The following is a 26,881-nucleotide window of genomic DNA, read 5'->3' as shown; positions in this document are numbered from 1 at the left end:
CAGGAACGTTTAACAAGTGGAAACAATTCTTCTTTCAGTCCTCTGTGTTTAGCCAAAAGCTGCTCAGTGACCAGCCTGCTAGAAGGCAATTAAAAGACTCTCCAACATATGATGTCACCTCTTTGCATGTCTCCCCGCTCACTTCATGTCTTCTCCAGACTGCGTTGCGATCAGACCGCCGTGCAGACTTTTCATTCCAACTCATGTTTTCCTGCTGTTCACTTAATATGTAATTTGTTGACACGTTGTAATAGCTGGGATTACTGGCTTGCTTCTGAAGATGCTCCCATGGCCTGTTTTGTTAGAAAATCCGTAGTGTTTGGCACGCTCACAAAGAGCCATTCAGGAGTTGGACCAGGGTTACATAGTGGCAGTCTAGTCTGTGGGAACGGTCAATTTAGTGATTGTATAATTCTATTTTTCCTCAATTCCTATGGTTTATACTATAAAATATTGATAATATATAATATTAAACAAAGATATTGTACAAATGGATTTATATGATAAAATTTCAGCTTTTGTTTTCTGTACATTTATTTTTCTTATACTGAAAGGCAGTATGTTGCCCGTTTTATTTATAGTCAAATAACTTCTGTGATCAACAATGCCAGTATTATTTAGTGACTCTTAAAACGACACTATACTGTGTTGCTTGATGTAAATGAACTGTCATAGTTGCACTTGCTCCTAACATGACACACCACAGGCCAAGCATGAGAGGCTTATTCAGCATTTCTGCCCTGACCTGAATTCAACCCCCCCATGTCTCAGCCTTTGCTGTGGACAGATGAGCCATGATAATTGCATGCAGCTCCTTTACACAAGGCAGTAAGTTCTGATGAAGGCACACGTGGTGACAAAAGTGTGTAACACACCCTAACAATTAGCTAATGTCTCATTTGATGTTATTAATGGTTAACCTATTAATGTATTACGATGGCTATGGTTTTATCCTGTGTGAATGAATGAAGTGCAATAGAAGGTTAATAAAATCCAAAGCCGACACAAACTACTGTAGGCCTGCTGTGTCCTGCATGTGTTTTTGTGTGTAGCGGTGTCCATTCATGTGTAAGGAAGAGAAATAATTTTCTCAGTCTGTGTGCAGCCTCTTGTGTACAAACTCCAAGGGAGACTTTTAGAGTCATTCTCTCCGAGACCACCTACAGCTCCAAAGTTTGGCGGTGCACAAACAGGGTAAAGCCTCCCCCGAATGCCTCGTCAGCGAGACCTTCAGTGGAAGACTGGACTGGGTTGCCATGGAGTTTGAGCACCAGGCAGACTCAGTAGCTATTGTAGAAGAAGACGAAGAGGAGGTGAAAGAGGGAAAGGAGAAGAAAGCAGAATGGCAGAAGCAAACGAAGCACAAAGCATGTCTGTGCCAGAGGCTGATGCAGTTTAACTCTTAGTTCCCTGGTATGCACTCTCAATGTAGTGAAGAGGATAAAATCAGATGCAGCTAAGGGTCTATCAAATTCAAGCCCATCAGCACTGTACTCATTAATTTAGCTATTTGATCAAATGACCTCAATAATTTGTCGGTTGGAAATTTTGGCCAACTGACAGGCGCTCCCCCTGTGCTCTGTGCAAGCTATTCTTCATGATCATCGTCATGATTTTATATGTGTGTGTGAGAGAGAGAGAGAGTGGGAGTTGCGGGCTGTCAGACCTTTGATGAGCTCTGTGCTCGTGTTCTGTACAGCGGTGCTTTGTTTACACACAAAGCAAGCCATTGTTTCCTTTCTGATACCGAACAACAGCACAGTTACCGATTTCATTGCATCACATCCAGTAGGATCATTACACTTGATATGTTCAGCATAAGATAAGTGCAATGATAGGGAAATGCCTACAGCATATATGCCTACAGAACAGGAAAAAAAAATGTGTTGATATGCATAAACATAACATTTGTGTGGTCTCCGAAAAGCTAACATGAAATAATAGGGCTCTTTTGAGGGAACAAGCACACGGGTGAGAACCACGGCCAAGTTTACAGAGCTGTCAGCACTCCCCATGGGAACCTGACTGAATGCCCTTTATTGATCTTTGATGTCCAATTTTAGCTTTTTCTTTCATCGACTGGCTTCACGCTTTGCTGCTTTCGTCCTGAATTTACAGGAAATTTGTAAACATCAGCTGTTTAGATCTTAGCTTTCCTTGCTACCTGTCAATTTAGCGTGTGTTTATCTTTTATTCTACACATGAGGACATCCCTTGTTATAGGTCATAGGAGTTAAAAACAGGTATATAACTCACTGCATCGGCAGTGAATACTTTTTCCCTTGTGTGTTTCTGTGTAGACAAGCTGTACATGGGCCCGGGTCAGCTGTACCAAGATCTGCAGAACCTAATCCACGACCTTAGCTTGGTCAGCCAGATCGCCAGCATGATCAGCAGCCTTAAAGGCAACTACCAGGTACTGTATGACTATGCTGAACACAAGCACTGAGTTCAAGTTATACCAACTAAATTTAATACATTTATGTTATTCACTTTCCATTGAGGGGATTTTGCATTAAAATGAATGTGAAACTAAAAATCAATCATAAAAGCATCAGCTGATTGAAACTGATAAGAAGTCATGGTAAAGTAGCAATATCACTGACATTTGCAAATGTATAAATCAAATTCTGTTATGAATAATTACTTTTAAAAAAATCAGTTTTATCATATTATTTAGCAAAATATTTGGTATTTTCTAATATAAAGGTAATATTCTTGAAAGCTAAACAGAAAGTTGGCATAGACAAATATTTCTCTACTCAATATTTTTACACACTTATATCCTCAGATTTCCATAAGGGCCGGGCTATCATGAGGGCATGTAATGTTTAAGCTGTGGAATGTGCCAACGTGGGCAATTTCTACAAGGGAGAATTGATGTCTCTTATGTCTTAATTTGCACCATTTAAACCTGTCATATCATGTGGCAACACACACACACAGACTTGTGTGTGCTGTTGGGCTAGAGGTTTAGTTTGCAGAGCACAGCATGAGTGTGTGAGGCTGTGTTTGTGCTGTGCTGGTAGGTCTGTCAGAAGCAGAGTGGGAGGCAGAGTAACAGAGAAGCTCTCAGAGAGACATGTGTCCCAGGGAAGGAGCGGAGGAAGGAGAGAAGGAGGTAGGAGAGATGATTGAGAGAAGGGGAAAGGAAAGAAAGAGGCACTGCAGGCTGTCCACACAGCAAAGCATTTCTCTCATCGCTAAGTTTCATAACCTAAATGATAGTGACAGTATTCTAAGTATAGATTTATGCTGAAGGGGTTCTGAGGTTCTTCATACATTTTAGACCCATTTATCACAAGGTGTACCTTTGAACATCAAGACATCATTCTCAAATTAGTGGTGAATTTAATATAGTTAGTATAAGCAAAAAGACTTTTGAAATAATTGGCTGTACCAGTCTCTTGTCGGTAATTATATTTTACTTAAATGTCTTAAAATGATTTATTGATGGTGAAATGCTCTCTGTATACTGTGTATGTCCCCATTATTTTCTCTCCTCTTCTTTATTATTTCATATTTCTGAACCTCTTTTTCTCCCTATTTTTTATGTCCATCCTTCCGACTTTCATTGTGTACATAGAATGTAAACCCCACAGTGGCCCAGGACTGGGTATCGGGCCTCCAGAGGCTGATTCTGAAGAAGGAGGAGGAGATCAGAGCAGCTGACCGGTGTAGGATTCAGCTTCAGCTGCCTGGCAAACAAGACAAGTCTGTATTTTATCCTACGTACAGTATATACACACTTCTTTAGCTCCACTGGTCTTTCATACAGACAGCACACACGACATTTTCACCGCCTCCGCCCTTCAGTCCCATCTTTTACCCTGTTTTCCACTACTATTCTCCCAGCCTGTCTGTATGCTTACAGCTTTAGGAGAGATTATTAGAGCACATTTGGATAAACAAGTTTCTCCACCAGTTGTAATCTGAGGCATGAATCACAAGGGAGGAAATGTGCATCACTTGCAGTGTTGAGTGTTTCTACCAGTGCTGCAGCTGCTGAATACAAACGCTCATGTCACACATTTAAACACACACTATTATAGTTTGCACATGGTGCCCCAAGTGTGCACCTTGTTCTCTCTCTCTCTCTCTCTCTCTCTCTCTCTCTCTCTCTCTCTCTCTCTCTCTCTCTCTCTCTCTCTCTCTCTCTCTCTCTCTCTCTCTCTCTTTCTCTCCCTCATGGCTGCTACACTTAGCTGGTGAGATTATCCACGGGTATGTTTGGAAACACAGCTGTGCTTCTGTCATTCCTCCCCTGATCCCTCGTTCACAAAACACACAAAACACAATACTTCTCACTCTCGTCCAGTGACAAGAGTGCACCCCACCGCACACACACACACACGCACAATGTCCACATGAGCTGCTGCTAAAAGGGATAATTGTCAGTGACCTTTACTGCGTATCTGCCACAGTCTGTCTACTCAGTCAGAACTGAATTGATTCCTGTGCCCATTTGGCTGAGATTCAGCCCAGACAGATATATATATATATATATATATATATTAGATATCTAAAAAGATGCTAATAAGTAGACGGCTGTGTATGCAACCATATTAGAAATGAAATGCTAATTCAGTCCCAATCGATGCCATATTATTGACACATCATTCAGTATATTCATCTTTCAGCACAATGAAATCTTGTTAAAAGCATGTCTGATGTTTGGTTCATACAGTCTTCCAACATTGTCACAATTTTCTGATCTGTATGGAACAATTTAAGAAAAAACTATAATCTTTGATTCCTACAGGATTTACTAAAAACATTTAGCTTAAGTCACTCTTCATAATTGTCTATTCTTATCTGTGGTACACTGGTGTGAAATTGTAACCTTATTCAGGAAGTGAGTTTTTTTCTTTTGTTTATAATAAACAGAAATTGCCTGTGTTTCTTGATCCGCTGTGGTCTACAAACACCCAGCAGCACAAAGTGTATTGTCTATTGTCATCAAAAGCATCCTGCAGTTAAGAACGAGGATTTAACAGTAATTAGGGTATGTTCTTTTAACTTAATTATCAGCAATGTGTTTTGTTCTGTTCTCTCTATTGGCAGGTCGGGTAAACCCACTTACTTCAGTGCAGTGTTCAATACCCTCAACCCAGCCATCAAACAGTCATGGATCAGTAACTTGCAGATGGCAAAGCTGGCTCTAGGTACAGTTTACTGCTTGGCTGTAGCCTTCTACTGTCTCAGCTGCACAGTTATTTTTCATTCTGATTGTGTGTGAAATGCATTTGTACAGTACGATTGCTGTTTGTAATGACTCATTGTCAATACATCTGTTCTGTGGAATCCATTGACCGTGATTAACCAATTCACTACTATTTGAGTGACCTCTGGTGTCTCTGGTTCTAACAACAGCATACTGCATATTGTTAATTATTTACATTATACATTAGTGACTGTGTGTGTGTGTGTGTGTGTGTGTGTGTGTGTGTGTGTGTGTGTGTGTGTGTGTGTGTGTGTGTGTGTGTGTGCTTTATAACAGAGGAGGACAACCTGCAGGGCTGGTTCTTTGCAGAGGATGATGGGAACCAGATCAAAAAGCAGAAACACCCTCTCTTGCTTCGACAAATGCCTGTGGTCATGTCAAAACTGCAGGAGTTTAAGGTGAGACTTTTAACCTAAACTTACATAGTTGGGATTGGGACTTAACATACGACACAGTGTCACTGTAGATGAGTTGCTGCTGATGTGAAAGGTCAGAAGACTGGAGCAGGCATTCCCTACTGATAACAAGGAAACTATATCAAATGTTTCTGTGTATGTAGACTTTTTTTGTGCTAGAAATGTTGAGTTGAGATTACACTATGTAAACATGTAACCTCCTTTTCTGTCTATACATATTTACATTATTAGCATAATCCTTTCCTAAACCTTTCTTGTCTCATTAACGTCAAGTTCACTAATAGCAAGAAACCGGCCAGATATTCCTTCTTTCATTTTTTGTCTATGCAGAGAGGAATGAATACCAGATAAATGGTTGTTTGGTTTAGCTAGTTTGTGTGTGAGATTGTTATCCTAAGGATCCAGTGTGTAGGATTTAGTGGCATCTAACTGAATAGCCCTCCCCTCACCCTCCCCTTTCAAGTATGCAGTACCCTGTGGTAACCGATGGTAGCTGTGAAACTCATGAAAAAAAATTAAAGGCCTGCTCTAGAGCAAGTGTTTGGATTGTCCTTTCTGGGCTACTGTAGGAACATGGTGGTGCAACATTACAAGGTCTGAGGCAGAGGACCTGCTCCCTATGTAGATATAAAGGGCTCATTCTGAGGTAACGAAAATATAACAGTTCGTATTTTCCGGTGATTAAACACTAATTAAAATATACTTGTGAATGCTATATTCCACATCTCCGAAGTCTGCTCCACTAGATGCCACTAAATTCTACACATTGGACCTGTAAATCAACTATGTGAATGTACCTAATTTAGTGAGGGTATGTGTGACCAATGGTAAGTCTCACAAATGCCACGTTCTTTCCGGTCATCATACACACGTGGCAAAAAATAGCATTATTGTGTGTGTGCGGCCGGTTAGCTCAGTTGGTAAGAGAGTGGTGCTAAGGTCACGGGATTGATCCCCTTACGGGCCACATAAGTTTTGAGACATAGGATTCTGATTTTCTAATTTTTAGGATTTATACTGGGTTTGGCTTTGTGTCTATCAAGTTAATTTGGAGGGTTTGTTAATCAGCACTGACTAATCAACTGAGTCAACAAAAAGCAGCTCTCAGCAGATTGTTGGAGCTCAGTCTGTTAGAGCGCAGCACCAAGGGCTCACGTTTGTTTGTTGTTGGCTTGACTCCATTAAATGACGCTGATTTGTGGACTCTAGTTAGGCTGTACTATGTAAGCATGTGACCTTTTCATTCATCCATCACCCACAGTCCAATCTAACCCTACCATTGTCTATTCCACCTCTAATTCACTGTAGTAAGGACTGCCTGAGTTTAGATACCGTTACAATGTGCCTAACAACAACCATATACTTACAACCAACAGGCCTTCACTCCAGGTAAAATACATTTATCAGCATAAATGCTATCTTTAATAAACTGAGTGTCTGCTGTGTCACCCAAATTCAAATTCTTCTCTGCATGTGATATTACACTAATCCATGTCTGCCAGCATTGCTCAATTTCTCTGGAAACTGGTACAGAGGATTACATGGCCGGTTAGCTCAGTTGGTTAGAGCGTGGTGCTAATAAGGCCAAGGTCGATCCCCGTACGGACCACAGAGCTTTTAGAGAGAGTTTGACTGATGATTGTAAGTAGTAACACTTGACTTGTACTAACTCTGAGTGGCACTTAACAAATTAGATTGTATGCCTGAAGATGATTTGCAGCTGATGTGAAAGGTCAGAGGACTTGAGCAGACATCATTTCTCCACTCATAAACGAGTCCCGTCTTTATACCTGGCATTAACAAGTGTCTCAGGTGATCCAATCACAAATGGACAGCCGAAACACATTGCTGTTCACACCTGTCTCTATTATGCGTCTCAAGCTGACCACCAGTGTCCAAATTTTGTTGCTGCCCACGTCACTTCTGCTAGAAAGTCAAATGACCCCACTCACAGTTATTACATCAGTCAGGCAAGCGCATATAAATGTATGGGCTATTCCAACTGTTCAGATTACTCCAACCACATATATCGGTGCTCATCTCCATTCTTTCAAGCGTTTAACAAAACAACTGCCATGTCCTGAATTGATGATTGATTTTTCATGCTACGTCCTTGCCATGGATGCATCAGGGCGTATTAGCGTTTACACTAAAAAAAGATATGTGGTCAAATGCATCCCAGACCACCTCTGCAAGTGGTTTGAGTGATTGGATCTCAGTGCATCTTGTAGGTCATCTACTCTTGTTTTTAACACTGTCCACTTGTGATCGGATCATCTGAGATGCATTTTAATGCCAGATGTAAACCGGGTCAAGGAAACAAGGGAATTGCAGACAACAATATCAAATGTTTCTGTGTATGTCGACTTTTTTGGGGGACTGGAAATGTTGTGTTCAGATTACACAATGTAAACGTATAACTTCATCCAACAGACCAAACATTTCTTCTGTGTTTTCGTCTGTGAAGAGAGGTATGAGCACAAGATAGTTGCTTGCTTGCCCATCATAGTACACTTAAACGCGAGAAAAAATAGCACTTGCATGGCTCAAGTGTGGCCGGTTAGCTCACTTGGTTAGAGCGTGGTGCTAATAACGCCAAGGTCGTGGGTCCGATCCCCGTACGGGCCACAGAGCTTTTAAGAGTTATAAACACATAATCTCCTCATTTGTCCAAACATATTTCGTCACCCAGAATACCTTCCTAATCATCGCAATTTTCTGTTCCACTTCAAGTTCATTATTATAGCATAAGACAACCCAATAAAAGCAGCAAGGGATGAGCACAAAATAAAAAGTCTGTGTGTTATCTTCAGGGTTATTATATTTTTGAAATTTCCATTAGTTTTTATTTTTATTTAGTTTTTCAGTTTGCTTTTTTATTTCAGATTAGTTTTAGTTAGTTTAAAAATGTGATTAAGTAGTTTTAGCTTAGTTTTTATTTTGAGGAATTGACTAGTTTTAGTTTAGTTTATATTTAGTGTTAGTCTTAATTTTAGTTTTTCAGGTATTAGGAGGAAAGCTTTGATTAGTACTCCCTACTGGTACTAGCCCCGTTATTTCAAGAGGTCAAACTGAACAGAGTACAGTAAAAATGGAGGGAGAAAATGAATAGAAAACTAAAACTAAGCTGATTTTATCTGCAATTCAGTTTAGTTTTAGTTAGTTTTGCATTGTTCATTGTAGTTTTTATTTAGTTGTCTTTTTTTTCAAAACTCTCTTTTTTTTAAATTTCAGTTAACTAAATTATTTTTTACTGCTAGTTTTAGTCTTAGTTTTAGTTAACTATAATAACCCTGGTTATCGTAAATCAACTGTGCATGTGTGACTACCATGTCTCACAGACGGCAGTCTTCCCTGTCATATTACACTTACAGGATCAAAAAATAGCTCTGTTGTATCTGTGCAGGGCCGGTTAGCTCAGTTGGTTAAAGCGTGGTGCTAATAACGCCAAGGTCGCGGGTTCGATCCCCGTACGGGCCACGAGACTTTTAAAAAGACACTGGGTTTATGTACTAATTCTAACAATGTTAAGTTGCATATAACATATGAGTGTCTACTCATAAACAAGAACATCAGGACCAGGGATTTCTAATGTTGTCTGTATTCAAATGCCACAGGAGTTGACACTTCCTTTGTCAGGTCAGAAACAAGGAGATCCACTCCAGGGAAAATAACTTTATCAGCATAAATGTTCTCTTTAATCAACTGTCTGAGTGTTTCCTCTATCTCCCAAATGCCACACTCCTCTCAGTATGACTAAAAATAGTAAGATGCTATATGTATGGCCGGTTAGCTCAGTTGGTTAGAGCGTGGTGCTAATAACGCCAAGGTCGCGGGTTCGATCCCCGTACAGGCCACAGAGCTTTTGAGAATACACACTCAGATTAGGTAGCAGTAAGATGGTCTGTCTGAGTAAAAAATATACCTTGTCATGGAATTGAGCAGTCGTCTCTTTCTCTCTGATTGACACCTCTCTCCACCATCTCCTCTACACCTGTCAGCCATGTTTCCACAGCAGGAACTTCCCCCTGAAAAATAACAGTTGTCAAAGGGCACTGTGGCTTATTAGCTCATGTGGGCTGGTTAATTTGGGAGGACTGAACTTCATAGAGATTTTTACGATTCTTTTCCTCACACCAGTAAACACTAATAGGTCACTAGAGATGTGTTTTATTTACCCTGTGAAGTCTATAACAGTGACTTAATTGAGTACCCATCTGACCTATTTCTTGTATTAACTTCTCTGATTTCCTTTCTATTCTGTGGCAGGTGGAGTGTGCTGTTCATAACCCAGAGCCCCACATCAACACAGAGACCACAGCAGACACTCCCATCGTGGGCCATGGCTGTATCTGGGTGAGACATTTAGCTTGCATCCTTCAGACAAAAAGTGCTGTGTTGGATTGTATTTACTCAGAAAAAGGATCTATCTGACTGCTGGCATTTAGAGTCCAACATGATCTATTTATTTTAGCAGCTAACATTATTTAATCTTAACTTGTCTGTCAGCGGGCCTCAGATTTGGCAGAGAACTGGGAGAGCTATGTAGCGCTCAGATGGCAAGTTTTTGTTGGATATTTATTAAAATGCTTTATGTCCCCTTGAGAAAGATAATCAGGGTTTGAAAGTTAATACCTGCATACTTTAGCTTCTTCTCACAATAAAGAGTGACAATGATAACCATGATAATTGCTGCTAATGCAATATTTTGACCATGAGGGAAAACCTTGTGACTGTTAAAGACATAAACATCACTCTAGCTGGTTATTTTCATAGTGAGGTAATATATAAAGTGTTGCTAAATTATGTTAAACTGAAAGTGGAGAATTAAAATAGTGTTTTTTAAGTAATTGAATGTCTCAGAAGTTAAGCATTGGTCCTGTAAGTTTTGACATGATTTTGATGTTCATTTATGTATTGACACTTAATACTGTTATTGTTGGGAACATTTGTTTTCTCATAAGTAATGTCTTCAGGCCTCAGCTGTGTTTTTATTTTTTTTAGTGCTTTCTTACTTTCAGCTGTGTTTTTGCTTTCTTACTTTAATATATGCTTTCTTAGTCTTAACTGTGCTATTTATTTATACAAAGAATAAATAACAATGACTCTACATAAATTAATAAAAAAATTGACAGAACACTAAAGTTTCTTAACTCTGTTCAGGTTGCAAGTTGTACGAACCAGATGGGCCAGATAGCCATAGTGGCCATGCAGAACTGCAGCCCTAAGGTGACAGAGTGTTTCAATGTGGAGTCCCGTATCCTCTGCATGACATTCGTCCCTGCAGAGCTACCCCAGGAGAATGGCGAGAAGGTTCCTGAAAACAACCACGTCCCTCCGGCAAAGGCCACTGATACGCCCACTGTCTGTCTGGGCATGGAGGAGGGCAGGTACAGATGGTTACATACAGTCTACCCACGCCTTTCAATATGTTATTGTTTAAAGGGAGACAGCCTTATAAGTATGCATCCATAAATTGTAAATATCAGATTTTTGATAGGATTAGCTAATGATGCTACACCTGCACTAATCATAATAGATCAAAATGCAGTGTAGCATTCATTAGTGCCATTGCTGTATTCATCTGTATGTACTGCATGAAAAATCATTTTATTATTTGTAGTAAGTCAGTGAATAAACTCAAATTAGTAACAAACAATATAGTTTAAGGGAAATTAAGCACAGCAAAAATATATACGTCATGAATCCATCACAAAAAGCTCCCATAATTTGTCTTGAAAATGTTCTGGACATATTTTTCCTTGTTAAGAAGTCAACCATTACACATTTCACTTGTTTCAGCTACAAAACACTGTAGATTCTTTTAAATGCAATTGGCATTAAGAATACTTTCTTAATAGACTTGTATTGTGTATGTAAAACTTGATATTGCGCATAGTATCAAATGATTCACTGTTATCATGAAAATATTGTAATGACTAAATTCACTAATCTTCTTACCTGTATCTACCCATAAATATTGTTTGATATCATGCAGATTGGAGTGTGTATAGATGTAGCGCTCTGTATTATGTGTAGCTCTAATTTTATCTCTTGTCCTGTTTAGCATCATTGTGTATAAAAGTAGCCAGCGGTCCAAAAAAGTACGTCTGCAGCATTTCTTCACTCCAGACAAATCCACTGTCACCAGCCTGGTCTATAAGAAACACTGTCTGTACGTCGGCTTGGTCAGCGGCTCTGTGGCCATCTACTCCAGATCACAAGGTATGTGTTTCAGGAGGGGAGGGTCTCGTAAAATTGATGTCTCTTTTTGTTATATTCCGAGAATTCTGCCTTTGTGCTGTTTGTTGATGTTCTTAAATAGCTATAACTGGAGCAATTATGATGTTAAATCACAGTCATTGTGCGAAACAGGTATGCATTCACTGGGTTAATTAGATTTGGTTTTTAAACTGTGTAGACCAACAGTGTTTACTCAAATATTCAGTCTGCGCAAGCCCTGAATTTGGTAACCTTAACCATAATTGTCCATGAACATGAATGAGAGCACTGTTGCTGACTTGGTGAGTTTGCTGTTAGATTTAGCAACTTTTAAGATCTTTCTGCCAACAGCCAACATTACTTACTAAAAGCAACTAGCAACACAGTTTTTACTAACTATAGACATAACATTTGATGTGTCAAATAAAGTTTGATAAATTAGTGTGGCTATGTGTTCGCCTATAGCAAACTAAGCTGAATCAAAGCATAGACCAGCTTCCTATATAAAGTGTTGGAACTGAAAAGATAATTATAGCTTATATATTTTTATACATATAATGTGGTTTAAAAATTGCTGTATGATGTCATGTGGTGACTTCTTAGTCCGCGGAAACATCTGGCCTGAAGGAAACCGTTTTCTGGGTAGAGCTTGCTCAGAGATTGTTGTTATTTATGGCAACTGCTATTTTCTTTCTCTGAGTCACTGGGTTACCGTTAGTGTGTAAGTCAGAGGCTCACTATGCAGCTGGAGGTCAGGGGGATCTCCTTTGCTCTTGTGTCGAGGTTCTGTTTCCGTTTGCTCGGTTGTCTGGGAGAAGCCAGTGCGCAGTGACCTATTTAATGTCTTCCCTGCCAGACGAGCACATAGAAAGTGGAAGTGATCTAGGTTGCACACTCTTCGTCTTTTCACATTCTGTGTTTTGTTCTATCTCAAACTGTCTTTCGTAACAGTGCAAACAAGAGTTGATCTGAGCTTCCCTCAGACATATTTCAGAACATGAATAAACAGAAACTTTGCAATTCTTGGCTTTCAAATATAAGTATGCGTATCACTGTCTTCTGATGCCACAATTGCTAGAGGCTTGTTTTATTAACCGCAGTCACACATATTCATTTCTCTGCATTTCTTCATGTGATTCAAATCTGATTTCTGTGTTCTTGCACAATCTCTAGCTCTGCTGTTCCGTTAAACTTGTCTGTCTAGAAAAAGACAAATAGAAACAGACAGAAGGAATATGGATGATGGCCTGGGTACAGAAACACAGAGGGGGAAACTATTCTTGCTCCTCCCTCAGTCTAGCTACATTATGCCTGGCTGGAAGAAACATACCGTCCATATGCAGCTGTTCAGGGATGTATTTTAGACGACTCATTATACTTTGTTTTGATGCACTTGTGACATATTTCCCCTCTTCATTCTCCACTAATTCTTAGACAGTCAGTTGCAGTGAATGTCAGTGTTTGCCTTTAGTGTAACTGAATGTACCGTAATAGTTGCAATAGCTTTTCATCATTCATCACCGCCAGTGTGTCATACTAAATCCCAGAAGGAAAACGTGGCCCTGGATGTGTTTTCAGTCTGGTTTGTATGATTTGTTCCCATTAACAGCTCTGTCACCATCACTAAAACATGATGCTTGATGCTAAAATGGTGATGGTGAAATGGTGAAACTGTTCCCTGCATCACCCTTGTAATGCTGCTCAAGTACTTTGCCACAGTGGCTGGCTTTGGCTGTAGTCCATTAACATTTAAAAGCGGACCCACGATTGGAATTGTAAAGCACAAGCAGGCGGAACTGGGGGATACGATTGGCTTATATTCTTTGATGTCAGCTGATCAAACGGGACCCTCACAGCAAGTAGTGGCGAAACATCAAAAAGTATCAGAACAAACAGCATTGTAAAGCCTTCAGTTCTGAGTTATCCTGCTCGGAAGTGCTGCTCTGCTGTAGATGCAGTGTGTCTGAAGCTGGCCAGTCAGCCTCATTCTGCCACGCTTGCTTTTTTTCCCTCTGTGACAGACTGTGGGAGAGATGGAGAAAGAGCGAGGCAATGATTCGGCAAAGGTCGCACGTCATAGCCAGACAGTCAGAACATTAACTCTGTTGTGCTCTATTCTGCAACCCTGTATCACTCACTTTCTCCTGTTAAGAGTGTTGTACATCATGTCACTATAAGAAAAAAAATGATTGGCTTGTTTAATCAGCTCTCTCTGTATGGTTTATATGCTTGTTTGCACACACATTGTGATGAGAAAGTTTGTTGCAGCTGACACTGACATGAAGGAATGCCACAGAGCAAGAAGTGAGAGATGTGGGCAGACTGACTTCAGCAGTGAAGACTTACATAAGACTGCAAGTTGGCACTCCTGTGTGTTTTTTTTTCTTTTTTCTTTTCTCTTCTCTTCTTTTCATGCACATACACCTACAGAGTGTGCTTTTTACAATAACACACCCAGGGCATTGCTGGAATGCTAATCCCACCTAGCCCCTGTAGTTTGGAGATTACCCCTACTTCCCCAGTCATTACTGTACATCTGAAAGAACATCTCTCCCTGCGTGGCACCTCTCCCTTCAATAGCTGCCTTTGTGCCTTCTGTTAAACAAACACTATTGGTGAGGCCTCATTCACTTCCTGGCCTAGATTAGCTAAGGGAATGTGGTATCTGGAGGAAATGAAATTCGTATTGAACACTGAGCCCTTCTAGTACAAAACTGTGAGCAATACACTCTTTAGTTTTTAACATTTTTATTTTTAGAGTGGAGTCCAGTTTGCATTAAATCATTAGTGAAAGAGTTACAAATGTAACACGAAGGCAATTAGTGAACATACAACTCTAATACCAACACCATTCTCTTTTTAAGACTTGTAGAAAATAACACAGTAGAAGGGGGGAAGAAAGTAGAATGGATAAAAGAAAAAACAACAACCAACCACGCCACCCAGCCTAGACACCCCAAACAATGCACTCTTTGGATTAAAGTGTTCCAGGTTGATTCCTCAAGGACTGTTCACATGAAATGTTCAGCCTCTCATCCCAACTTAACCAAACTTGTAGGTTTGAATGCCATCTTACACTGATATGCACATTCCTGTCTTTGTGTGCAAAATATATCAAATACACAACTTATTTCTACCAAAAAAAAGTCATTTCCTTCCATTTTATAACCGAAGTCATTTAATTCTGAACAACTGAATATAGCTGTTACAGAAATCTAACGTGTTGCTGCATGGGGTGTTTGATTGCTGCAGAGCTGGCACTGAAGGTTCCAGCACATTTAGAACAGAGTGTGTAGGAGGTGTGTGTGGGAAAGAGCTCAGCTCTGACTAATGCCTCATAGCCCATCTATGTTCATAGTGAGACTGTGAAAACCATCAATGGTCACTCCACCAGTAATGGCAGAGTTATAAACGCAGATGACCTTTACAGACGACATTTATACTATCGCAATATCTTCCACATACAGTATAGCCCATTCTTCTTTAATTATAACAGGAAATTTCCTTGAGGTTTACATTGTACAGGAGAATGCAATAATACCAACACAGAGGCTGTAAGAAAACAGTTGCTCATTTCAAAAAGATCTACAGTGCTGCACTACTTGACATGTTACAGGAAACAGCTTTGTTGTAGTTTATGTTTGATCTTACTTGATGCATTTGACTGAATTTCAGATTAGATATTGGATCCTGTTCAGATATATGCATTTTGTGTTGGCATGTGAACTGCTTTTTGTTAATCATATTGTATCATTAGTTATATGTAGTCCAGTACTGAGGTGTCAATATTATGTCTGTTGTTGCAGATGGTTTGTGGAACTGTGACAAGCCCACGGTGCTGAAGCTGGGAATCCTCCCAGTTAAGTCCATGCTGGCAGTGGAGGAGCACCTCTGGGCTTCATCAGGTGGACAGGTCTTCATCATCAGCACCCACACACACTGTGTGGAGGTACGTAACCTACTTCTCATACTGTAGCTACTATTACATACCAAGTCTACATCCTAAAATGACCAGTTTAGCATGTCATTGTCTGGGTGTGGAGTGAATGACCCTCAGTACAGCTCTTGTTATTTCTGTATCTGTCCTCATCTGCCTGTGTAATTCACACAGGAAACAAGCTCTAGTGAAAAAGATGACGACAAAATTAATCTTCTTCCTATCTAATTGTCAAGTCTGTGGGAAAATCTGTGTTTCTCTAAAGAGTTGGTCAGAGCAGGAAAAGAAACAAGGTCATAGTTTCAAGGTAAGAGTATGCTGTAGTGATGTGTTACTGTTTGTTTCAATTTTTCCAAAAAGGAGCAAGTGTGAAGTCAGTAAAGTTTAAAGTACCTCAAGCAGGCAAAGATGCCTTATTTTACTCCTCCCGCTTCTTCTTTCCATATCCGGTAATATGGATGGTATTCCCTGTGTGTGTGCTCCGGCCTGGTTTAGGGAATGGATGCACCTGCCGTGGGGCCAGGAATAGTAACGTTCCTCTATCATGCACTCACTCATAATCTTTTTAGCCTCATTAAGCTCATTATGTTGGACCACCTGCCTGTCTCGCTCTCTGTGCCTCACTGGAGACTAACCGTTAGCCCAAAGTAGTGACTGAAAGTCAGACAGAGAGGAAGGAATTAATGGGATACACATAATTCATTTTTAATTAAAAGGAAAAAATCAAGATGTTACATTTATGTTTCATGCTTGTTCAACCACACATTTTACCAGAGCCCTGTTCTGAGACACTTGTGAATGGACTCTCCCTGGCCAAATATAACTCCACCTACACATAGAGCAATGTGTGGTGAGATTATGTAACTTGTGGTGATGGAGAAAGCCCAGTTTATCGGTCTCTGTGCAGAGTGAATTTAGAATTACACTCTACAGACATTTGAAACTACTGTCTCTCACACTAATGAATGAAAAGGAAATTTGGAGTTAAAAAGAGCTCATAAAGTTGATGTAATTTGAGATTTAAAACCAAATTGTAATTAACAGTGGTAAATACTGCCTTCCTCATACTCCCTGTTTTGACCACACCTGACAAGCACATTATCTTTAGAAATATTGGTATCGTTTATGAATAAGCATCTTTTTTACATTTGGCCCAAAAATCTATCTTTTAATACACTGTATTGTCTATTGTTGAAATGTGATTCTTCATTTCGTTGGTAAGGCATAATCACAGGTTTCCAGACATAACAATCAGTGACAATGCATGGGCTGCTGTAGTCTAAACAGACTGAGACCAACTTTCTGTGTTGACATATTTTTTTCTCTAGTTTGTAGTCACACAGCCAACACAGGACAATCAGATCAGTGTTCAGATTTTGCATATTAATGCAACAATCTGACTTCAGAGATGTACAGAGAAATAAACTGTAAGACAGTATTAGTGAAATGGTGGCAGACATTATATGTTTAGTCTGGATAGTGTAGCTGTTGGATTGGAATCACAGTCGAGTTTCTGTAGGTCCTATAAAAGTCTTTATACTATTTCAAATGCATTTAAGTTTCTAGCTCTCAGTTTTTGATATGATAAGCCTTAACATTTTTAAATGTTAATATGCTGTATTCTTGTAGGAGATTATTTCTGTCATGCATATTGTTCTCATAGGTCTCATGTTCACTCTTGTAAAACTGGTCTCACTGAAAGCTGTATAGTCTTAAATTTCACCTAAATCCACTCTTAATACAGTTTATTTTAAGTTTGGCCATTAAATGAACATCCTCCCTTAGACTTGAATTATTGTAAATGTGCAGTAGCTAATGCCCAAGTCCTGTCACCCTTCCCCCATCTCCCCCATTCAGAGTCAGCTGGAGGCCCACCAGGAGGAGGGTATGGTGGTGTCCCACATGGTGGTGGCCGGGGTGGGCATTTGGATTGCCTTTAGCTCTGGTTCCACTCTTCGCCTTTTCCACACTGAGACCCTGGAGCACCTGCAGGATATTAACATTGCCACACCTGTCCACAATATACTGCCTGGTAAGATATCATTGATATTTTTAGGTTAATCTTGAGTTTTGCTGTTAATTTTCTATGAAATGGAACCTGTCCAGATTGAACTATATTTCCAATTCTGCTTTCCTTTTGGCCTCTGCATCCCATCGCCCAATTTTTCTTTCTTTGACAAATAAAATGTGGTTTGGATTCTCATTTACCCTTCCAAATTAAAGAGGAGGATAGCCATGGTCACTTAACATGTAAAATATAGTATATCTCACACACACACACACACACACACACACACACACACACACACACACACACACACACACACACACACACACACACACAAACTTAAACAGCAGCTATAACAAGAAAGATAAATGACAGATATTATATCCATTGCTTGCAGGTGGCGCTAATATTAAAATTCTAGCTGCGAATATTGTATGGCCTGTAGGAGGCGACATTGACACAGAAACATCAGCTTGTTTAAACTGCTGCCGCTTTTACTTTTATTTCATGTAGGTGGTGAAAAACAAACACATTTTGAAATCTAAAATTTTTAACTCATAACAAAATATACTGTAGTATCAGAGGTATTTGTCATCTTATTGAAGTCTTTGCTCTGTGCACAAACTTGTGGTTTATAATTGAGACATGGTGACTCTCCAGTTGTACCACCTATACCACTTCACCATCCATCGGCTCTCAGTTTGCGTTACTTGCCCTTGAATGTCATTCAGTAATGTGATCAGTACGTCTGACCAAGACTGGAAACCTTTTAGAGAGTGTCAAACTGTCTGACAAAGAACAGCAAAGCATAGTTGTTCTCTCTTTTGATATCTGATATTGTGATCACCTAGGCACATATACAGTACTTATTCAAATACAGCCCTGCATTCCTGGACTGGTCTGCAGCTCCCATGACCTCATGTTTTTAAAGTGCTGTCTTACTCGGTGCATGTCAGTAATTAGCTAACATCCGTCTAGGTGCTCATCCAGACAGCTCTTGTTATGGCAGGTTTGTCACACCCTCATCCTCTTTCAAACGCTGTTCCAGTCTAAACAGTGAATTATGAACCTCTCATTTTGTCTCTATTCATAGTGTTGCATAAAAACATTTGACCTCAAGGCAAGTTTTAAGGTGGCTTTGTGTGCTTTGGAATGGGCAGTGTTGAAGGAGGATTCAGGAGAATTATAAAAACAAATAAAGGGACGCTCTTGATGAACTGACCAAAGACAGCAGTAGTTATGACATCACATTGATATTGATATTACCTGCTTGCAGCTGAACTAGAAATAACAATATTTCCAATGACAAGTAGCCTCAATCTACCAGAATGAAGTACAAACCAACTATAATGACAAAATCTTCATAAATCTTATATGAACTACTCTCTACTGAAATGGTCCCAAAGAAAACTGTTGTGAGTGTCTGTTGTCAGTCTGAGGTTTATTCGGAGAAATCGGGACATTTTTTCTGGAAATAGATTCAAAACAGCTGCTGTTGAAATTTTAAAATGTAATTTTTCAAATCTGAGAGCACAACACATGAAATTTCCATGCACCTCTTTTTTTGGGATGAAGACAGAAATCTCTGATACCATGAAGGGGTGAGTGAGGAAATATTGTTTTATAATTCATGTTAACTTAACTTTTAATGCATATATTGAAGATAAACAACAAAGTAGAAGTATCTGAAGCTGTTTTTTGTTCCTTTTTACATACCTAATATAGAATCACTAGTAAGTACTTTCTTGTGCTTTGGAGAGCAATTCACTTTACTTGCATCATTCCTTCATAATGGCAATGGCTCACCTTTGATCTATTATTGGGTAAGGCAGAGCAGATGTACACTAAACCTGTCATTAGTGGGTTTTAGTATCTGTAGAACCGTGTCAGAGGTGAGATAAATGAGCCGTAGCTCACAGACGATTTGTACCAGATAAGTTATATTGTGGAGAACAAATATTTGTTTTAGAGGTGCAGAGGAAGAATTACGATGCTGTAACTTTATTCATCATCATTTAACACACAAAATGTGCCCCAAACTAGTGTGTTTACACCCAACCCTGCTTCTGCATTCCTTTGTGTGTCCTTGAACGGTGGTGACACTCTCTTCGTTACTATGCCGATTGTTGTCAACACAGGAGACGATACTGTATTTAGTGTGCAGCAGTCGATTGTGAAACAAGGACAGTTTCCTGCCTTGTGGGTTTAAGCCAAACCTTGTCGCTGAGGATGTCCAAGTCAAATGAAATGACTGTGAAGGCTGAAGTGATCAGAGCAGCCTGCTGCTTTGGATCTTGTAATCTGCTGTGTTACATCAGGCTTGACCCAAAAAAGGCCCGTCTAAATGGATGATTGTAGTTTTTTGATGAGGGGAGATTGCTTATGCCAAAATGGAGTTTGTATTTGTGCAGTCCAGTCGATGCTGCTTTTAATCTCTTTTTCCTCCGTGCTGAGTAGTAGGGACAGTTGTGGTTTGGCTTAAATTTCATGAAACATTCTTTGTATTATTGTCTTGAAGTTTTGTATAAATGTCTTTTGACAATAGACTCTGCCTTTGACCTTATTGTGCAGTATTTGGATACTTTAATGGGGTTTGAGTTTTGAGATTTGCGTGTGTGTGTTTAGTCATGACAGCTGTGGTTTAATCTACACCCATGTTGTGGTTTTCAGTTAACGACTAATCTGCAGTCTGAAATATCTCTTCTTCAGCCTCATTAGTACAGTACAGTCATTTGGCCAGCTCAGCTTTAATTGCGCAAACTTCACTCTTCAAGGCAGTTGCTCTTTTATTGCCACGAGGTAGTAAAAACATTCAGAAATCAGAAATATTTGTCTAAAAGAGGAAGTTTTGTTAAGTCAAATCTGGGTAGGTTTGTTTTTTCAATCAGGCATTTCCTCCACTGCAGGCATTAATCAGCAGAATGTCAGATCTCATGTAATGAGCTCTTAAATTATTTTAAATGTCACTTAGCTGTTTGAGCTGCTACTAATACAGGATCTGATGCTGAGGGTTTAAAACAAACTGCAACAAAGAGCCATCCACACACACAGCTACTCGTATCCATGGCGACAAGTTATTCACCGTGATTAACAGCTCTTATGCAGCACTGTGCTTGTGAATGCAGGGAAATCAGATTTAAATACTGTACTGGCAACTGTGAAAGAACATTTACACATTGTCTTAAGGGAATCCCTCACTGCAAGTAAAATTGTGTGCAGTACTGTACCCACATTGACTTGATACTGTTTGAGAATGTTGCTCTGATACCCAGTGTTTAGAGTTACAAGTGGAAGGCCTCTTTGTCAGACAGATGTGAATGATAAAAGCAGTCCGCTCTGGGACCTCGCTACCCATATTAGCTAATAGGATCCATGCAACCACAGAGGAAGCTGGTCCTGGGACAGACCACCACACATATGAAAGCTCTCCTTCTCCAGGCCTCGCCGTTAAGAACTCACTTCCTCTGATAACAGTAGTGGATGCCCAGTCTGTCACTCGGCATGGAAATCAAACATCTTCTATCCAGTTTGAACTCCCCAGCCCCCTCCCCAGTCTGTCTAGCTGTGATTTGTTAAGACGTTGCACGCTTTCTTTTCACAGAGGATATTTTAATAGGTTAGTTCCATGAAGTCCACCTGTCTGGAGCTATTTCTCTGGTCTGCAGTTATCTTTACTTTTCCAGAATGCTCCACAGTGTTTGTCAGTACTGACTGCTGCCGTGGAGGACAATGACGCCAAAAAAATGTGCTGTTTCTGCACAAACGCTGATGTAATTGGAGTTGCCAGCAAAACCGTTTGGACATTAGAGACCAGCTGCAATCAATGAGTTAGATTTGTCTTTTATCTGCAATTCTTTGGTCTGTAAATGTTTATTTACTGAGACAGAAGCTCAAAATAATGGATCAGAAAATGACAAGAAATGACATTATTGTGGTATTTGATTTAGAGAGATGAGTTCTGATTTCCAGGAAGTCCACATCATTATGAAGTTATATTAGATTACAGATCCTAATGCAGTTTTGGCTCATATACAGAACACACAGTCAGATGGGGGGATCGTTGTAGTGAATATGAGAGCGGGTGGGAAAGAGACGTGGGGCGTTGTCTTCAGGGCGAATGCCTCTGTGAACGGTGCAGTGTTGAATGCACAAGGTGCTGTAGGTGTGGTCGTCCTTCTCATGTTCATGCATGTTGGAGCAATTCTGCTAACTCCCTGCAGTTTAGACAGGGGTTTCTTACCCAAGCACTAAACACAGTGTGTTAATATGCTGTAATAGCAGTCATTTTCATTGTAACTCAAAGCTAGTGTTACTAAATAATCCTGCACAGTTCATATTTGACAGTAATTTAGTGGTATTAGTGGCAGTAGTTGATTGGGGTGACCTGGTTTGGGCTACTGAATCTGCTTTTAAAGTAAACTAGGACAAGTAATCTACAATCTGTAAAGTCACACTAAAGGAAATATGTGTGAAAATGTGATGCAAAACATTGTAAAGCATTCATTAACATTAGCATATTTAAAAAAAGATACATTCTTAACATGGACTTCAAAGGGCAGTGGTCCTCAATCAAAGCAGACTGGTGGCTGCTGCACTGAGGGTCTAGTCTGCCTTATGTCTGCTGCTCTGTGACCTAAATAGGCAGCCATGCATAGCCTAATGGGAGACAAACATCAAGGAGGGGGGGGCAGTAAATATCACCTCCAGCTCCTCTTTGTTTGTACACCACTATTGTTGTGCACCTCCCAACATGGATAACACACATATTCCTGAATGAACAAGTATTCCCTACAAGGATATATTTGTTGTAGCTGCACGGTGAAGTGGCTCCAGTTAAAACCTGCCCTCTGCTTGGAAAGGTGAGAGATTGACATGGAAACTAAAGAGGATTCTTCATGATCAATGAGGTGTATCACATAGTAATAGAAAAGTCATGTGTGATAGGGTCTGTAATTAACTCTCTGGCTTGTTTGCCATGTGCATCAGCACTAGTAGATTTTAGTTATTTTTATAGAAATATAACATTCTGCTCATCATGTAAAAATTCAGATCTGAATTTTAGAAATTGAACACTTTATCGTCTTTGTAATTAGAGCAATAAAGGGTAACTTCCATCCATAAAGACTGAAACCATGACTAGTCGCATTGTGCTGATAAAAGTTATTTCTAGACTGATTGAAATGCTGATTTGGTGTATTATTGTAATGTAATGTAATGGATTTGCTCCTCCCTCCTGCTGTTGGTTGTCAGGACTAAATGCAGATCAAAGTGGTGCTTTGGTGTAGGATCAGGGCCCGAGCCGGGCAGCGTAGACGTTCACTCTGGGTTTATTTTAGTTCACCCTCTGGGTGGGGAACTCCAAATATTATGAAAGGAGGAAGTTGAGCAAGGCCCCCAACCAGCAGTCTGTGTGTTTCTGCTCTTTCTTGGCCCTCATTAGAAGCACATGTGGACAAGACTCAGGATCCTGTCTTTAACTGTGGTTTGGAAGGAGAGGAGTGTACCTAGCTGCCTATCTGGCAGAATTCCTGGAAGTATGGCAGTATGGCATGTGTGCCCCATGCAAAGGGTCACCTCTAGTTGAGGGGGGGTCAGGCAGAGGGGCTGGCAGTAATTTTTCCCTAAAGCCCAAGAGGATTACATTGAGGGAGGAAATTCAAGTCAAGCTGTTACAGCAGTAATGACTCATGACAGTCCTGCCTCCCACATAGCAGGACTGAAAGGACTGTTTTTGCAAAGCCCCAGATTCTTATTACAATCATAAAAAAATATTTTAAAAATGTCTGACTAGATACCTTTTGTTGCATAGTGTATTCCTGACAAAGCTCATGTTGGGGGATGGTCTACAATCAGTGCCAAATTCCACATAATAAGTCACCTAACACAATCTGTCAGCGAGCCCAACTTTATTGCCTTCTGTGCTGAAAGGTGCTGTTAACTTAACAATCACTGCTTTTACTGTCCAGAGTGGCTTTGCACTGATGTTTCTGACCAGGAGGAAAGTTTGAAAGGTCAGGTCAGATTGTCCTGCTGTAGCTGCCACAAGCTTTCTGAATAGAGGCACAGCTCCTTGCTTAATTACAACATTACGCTTCACCCAATCTGTTACATAACACTTTTGTGTTTGTTTGTCTGACTCAAAGCCGACAATAGTGGTGCATTTTTTTGCATTCAGACACTTGAAAAGAGCTGCTCTCATCCAGGCTCCTCTTTACGTTGCCCAGGAGACAGATAACCATTAAAAATCATCGCTGCTGAAATGCTCCAACTCGCTGAAAAGATACGTCTCCCTCCTCCACACCACGCTGTATTCAAGCATGGTGGAGTGGCCCATTAATTGTGCACTTTTTCTCATTTTTCCAGGAGTTAAGTGTGCATAAGCACAGTGTGTCTGTGTGAGGTCCAATACATCATATTTGATATTGTAAATCAGTCAGGGTGGTAGGATGTGTTTAACAAGAAACAGTCATTAGCTGTGTCTTTCTATGTTTTAAGAAAAATGTTGATGGATATACTTTGGATATAGTTTTATTTGTGTAAGATTAAACCAACGTCATGCTTTTGTTTTTTCACAGGGAACCAGAGAGTGTCAGTGAGCAGTCTGCTGGTTTGCCATGGACTGCTTCTTGTAGGAACCAACCTGGGGGTGACTGTGGCCCTCTCTGTGCCCCGACTGCAGGGCATCCCCAAGGTCACAGGTAACACTGAAACATCACCACAATCACATATACAGATGTTTTTAAATGTGGACATTCACAAGAGTATTCTTTTCAGTCAACCTTTTTTGTTAATTAGTGTTTTAGTATTTCTCAGTCCTAAGAGTTTCAACAAAAGTTTTTTATAATCTTTTCAGTTAGTATATGTTAATGCTTGAAACACCCAATGAAAAGGCTTCATAAACTGGTTGAAGGGTGATTTGTTATCAGATATTGGTTGTGGGCAAAAAAGAGCAACAAATCAGACATTTGAAAAAGTTACTGATTATTACTTTCAAAAATCAGGTATATACATTTGCAAATACACAACAAATATGTAAAACATAAATGATGAGTGTTTAAATGGCTGTACCTGTTCTCAGGTCGGGGGATGGTGTCCCTGCACGCTCACAACGGACCAGTGAAGTTCCTCACTGTGGCAGCTGCTGTGTGTAACCGTCTTTCTGGCCTTCCATCCTCCACCCCTCCCACCTCGGTGCATCCAACAGAGGCAGAGGATGGAGAAAGCGTTCAGCCCCCCTCAGATTCAGCCCTGACTCCCCCTCGGGGACGAGGCGTGTGGCTGGGAGAGGCGGGTTGCACCACCATGGCTCTCCAGGACTCCCTGTCTTCCTCGTCCTGCGGCTCCCTAGCACAGTCCCAGGGCTCTTTGGAGCACGGACCTGAGGACGGGGCTCTATATGATGTGCTCCATGACCCGGCCCACCACCAGAGGGGCCGCCGGGCAAGCAAGGTTGACGTGAGCTCTCTGCTGGTGATATCTGGAGGTTCAGGCCACCGCAGGGTCAACAAAAAGACCAAACAGTCACGTCATGAGGAGACCACCTCTACCATCATGACCTGGCAGATCCCCTTACTCAACATGTGACACACCACCACCTCAGTAATTTATTTATATTATATTATACAACTAACTTGTAGGAATTGTTATTGCACAACATATTATGATCTCACCTACTGTATGTCTCTTTTCTCTTTTCAGGTTAGAACAGAGGTGCTGCACACAACTGTCACAAGGAGATCTGGTGCTACACTTTACTGAATATTTTGGAGTAATAAATGTCTTATTTAAACCAGAACTGCATCAGCCACTCTACACTATTCCCAAGATGTTTCTAATGATGTCTCCTACCATTAAAAACAAACAAAACAGAGGATCAACACAAGCATTCAATCATCATGCCTGAAACACCAGCCTACAGACCAGTCAAAAGGATATACTTAAAGATGAAAAACTCTGAAATGTCTTTAATTTCACCCTCTGATACAGTTGGTTGTTGTTCTTTAACTAATATATTACATGACTCTCCAGTGTGTGCATCACACAAGATGACTGTACAGGACTGCAGTATTTAAATCAGTGTTGAAAAGAATTTAGAGGTTGTAAGAGATGACTGCTTGAAAGGGGTGTAAGGTAACGACGGGGCTGTTACATAAATGTTTTATTAAGATTAGGATTAGGTTTTGGCCAAATTTGATCTCATCTGTGACGGCCAGAGTTGTAAATATGAAGTATGACAACTCAGGATTACATGTGTATGTGTATGGGTCTCGAACAAAGGTGTTTATACGGAATTATTACCACTGGACCACTGAAACTAGTCCTAACCTCCTGTTAACAGAAAAGGGATAAAAGGTGAAATATTGATGACTGAATTAGTTTGGAAAGGCTTTATGAGATCCCTGGCTGGCCAGGTTTCTATACATATGAAAGGTATGAAAGATATGTTATCACCTGGAGGGATTTTTTTTTGTTTAGCTCTAATGCATCTTCATTTCTCACTTAAAGATGTTTGAAAAAAGTTAAAGCTTTATACTGTCACAATTTATATGTACTGTACTTCTGCTATGTATATTAACAAATCCATAAACATTGTTTTATTGAGCAACTGTGTGTACCTCATGTGATTTTAAAGGCATTTCTTGTTAGAATATCCACTTATTTTGAGTTATTATCAACTAGTTGTCTTCTTGGGGGAAACACTTCAACCATGTCGTAACTTTTCTGCAGTGTTGGTAAGTTTCCAGCTCAACAAAATACAATAGATTTCACATGTTGGTAAAACACCAGCTACTGACAAAAAGGGATAAGAGATATTCAAAACAAGTAGCAGTTTCAGGAGATAAAGGAAGGGAAGGAACAGAGTCAGTGTGTCAGGTTTTCTTGACTCAAACTAACCTTGTACATCTACTCCGCTGCGATTGTGTGCAGCCATCAGTACATGCCGGGACTAGCAATGTGCCTGAGGGGGCCGCAGGAACTGAGCCTGATACAGCTCTTCCGGGATTTCACTGCTCATTTCTCCTACTGCCGAAGAGAGGGTCAAGGCATTTTACTCTCTTGTAACGCCCACGTCC

The 26,881-nt window shown here is 40.2% G+C and overlaps 2 protein-coding genes across 2 annotated transcripts in view; both read left to right on the top strand.

The window, feature by feature from the left end:
• arhgef10 (Rho guanine nucleotide exchange factor (GEF) 10) overlaps nt 1-26,363 on the top strand; it is a 50,030-nt gene extending 23,667 nt beyond the window's left edge. The window contains exons 19-30 of the mRNA XM_062439901.1: nt 2,301-2,416; nt 3,587-3,714; nt 5,065-5,165; nt 5,501-5,622; nt 9,910-9,996; nt 10,804-11,030; nt 11,708-11,865; nt 15,669-15,811; nt 17,657-17,831; nt 24,383-24,505; nt 24,886-25,406; nt 25,506-26,363. Of these exons, the coding sequence (XP_062295885.1) occupies nt 2,301-2,416; nt 3,587-3,714; nt 5,065-5,165; nt 5,501-5,622; nt 9,910-9,996; nt 10,804-11,030; nt 11,708-11,865; nt 15,669-15,811; nt 17,657-17,831; nt 24,383-24,505; nt 24,886-25,391 (1,886 nt within the window). The 3' untranslated portion in view covers nt 25,392-25,406; nt 25,506-26,363. The remainder of the gene's footprint in view (nt 1-2,300; nt 2,417-3,586; nt 3,715-5,064; nt 5,166-5,500; nt 5,623-9,909; nt 9,997-10,803; nt 11,031-11,707; nt 11,866-15,668; nt 15,812-17,656; nt 17,832-24,382; nt 24,506-24,885; nt 25,407-25,505) is intronic.
• cln8 (CLN8 transmembrane ER and ERGIC protein) overlaps nt 1-26,881 on the top strand; it is a 157,218-nt gene that overhangs the window by 28,884 nt on the left and 101,453 nt on the right. The window lies entirely within an intron of this gene.

The sequence above is a fragment of the Scomber scombrus genome, chromosome 19 (assembly GCF_963691925.1).
Source record: "Scomber scombrus chromosome 19, fScoSco1.1, whole genome shotgun sequence".
NCBI classification, from domain to species: Eukaryota; Metazoa; Chordata; class Actinopteri; order Scombriformes; family Scombridae; genus Scomber; species Scomber scombrus.
Note: the sequence above shows the minus strand (reverse complement) of the source record. Positions and strands in the feature narration are given on the sequence as shown.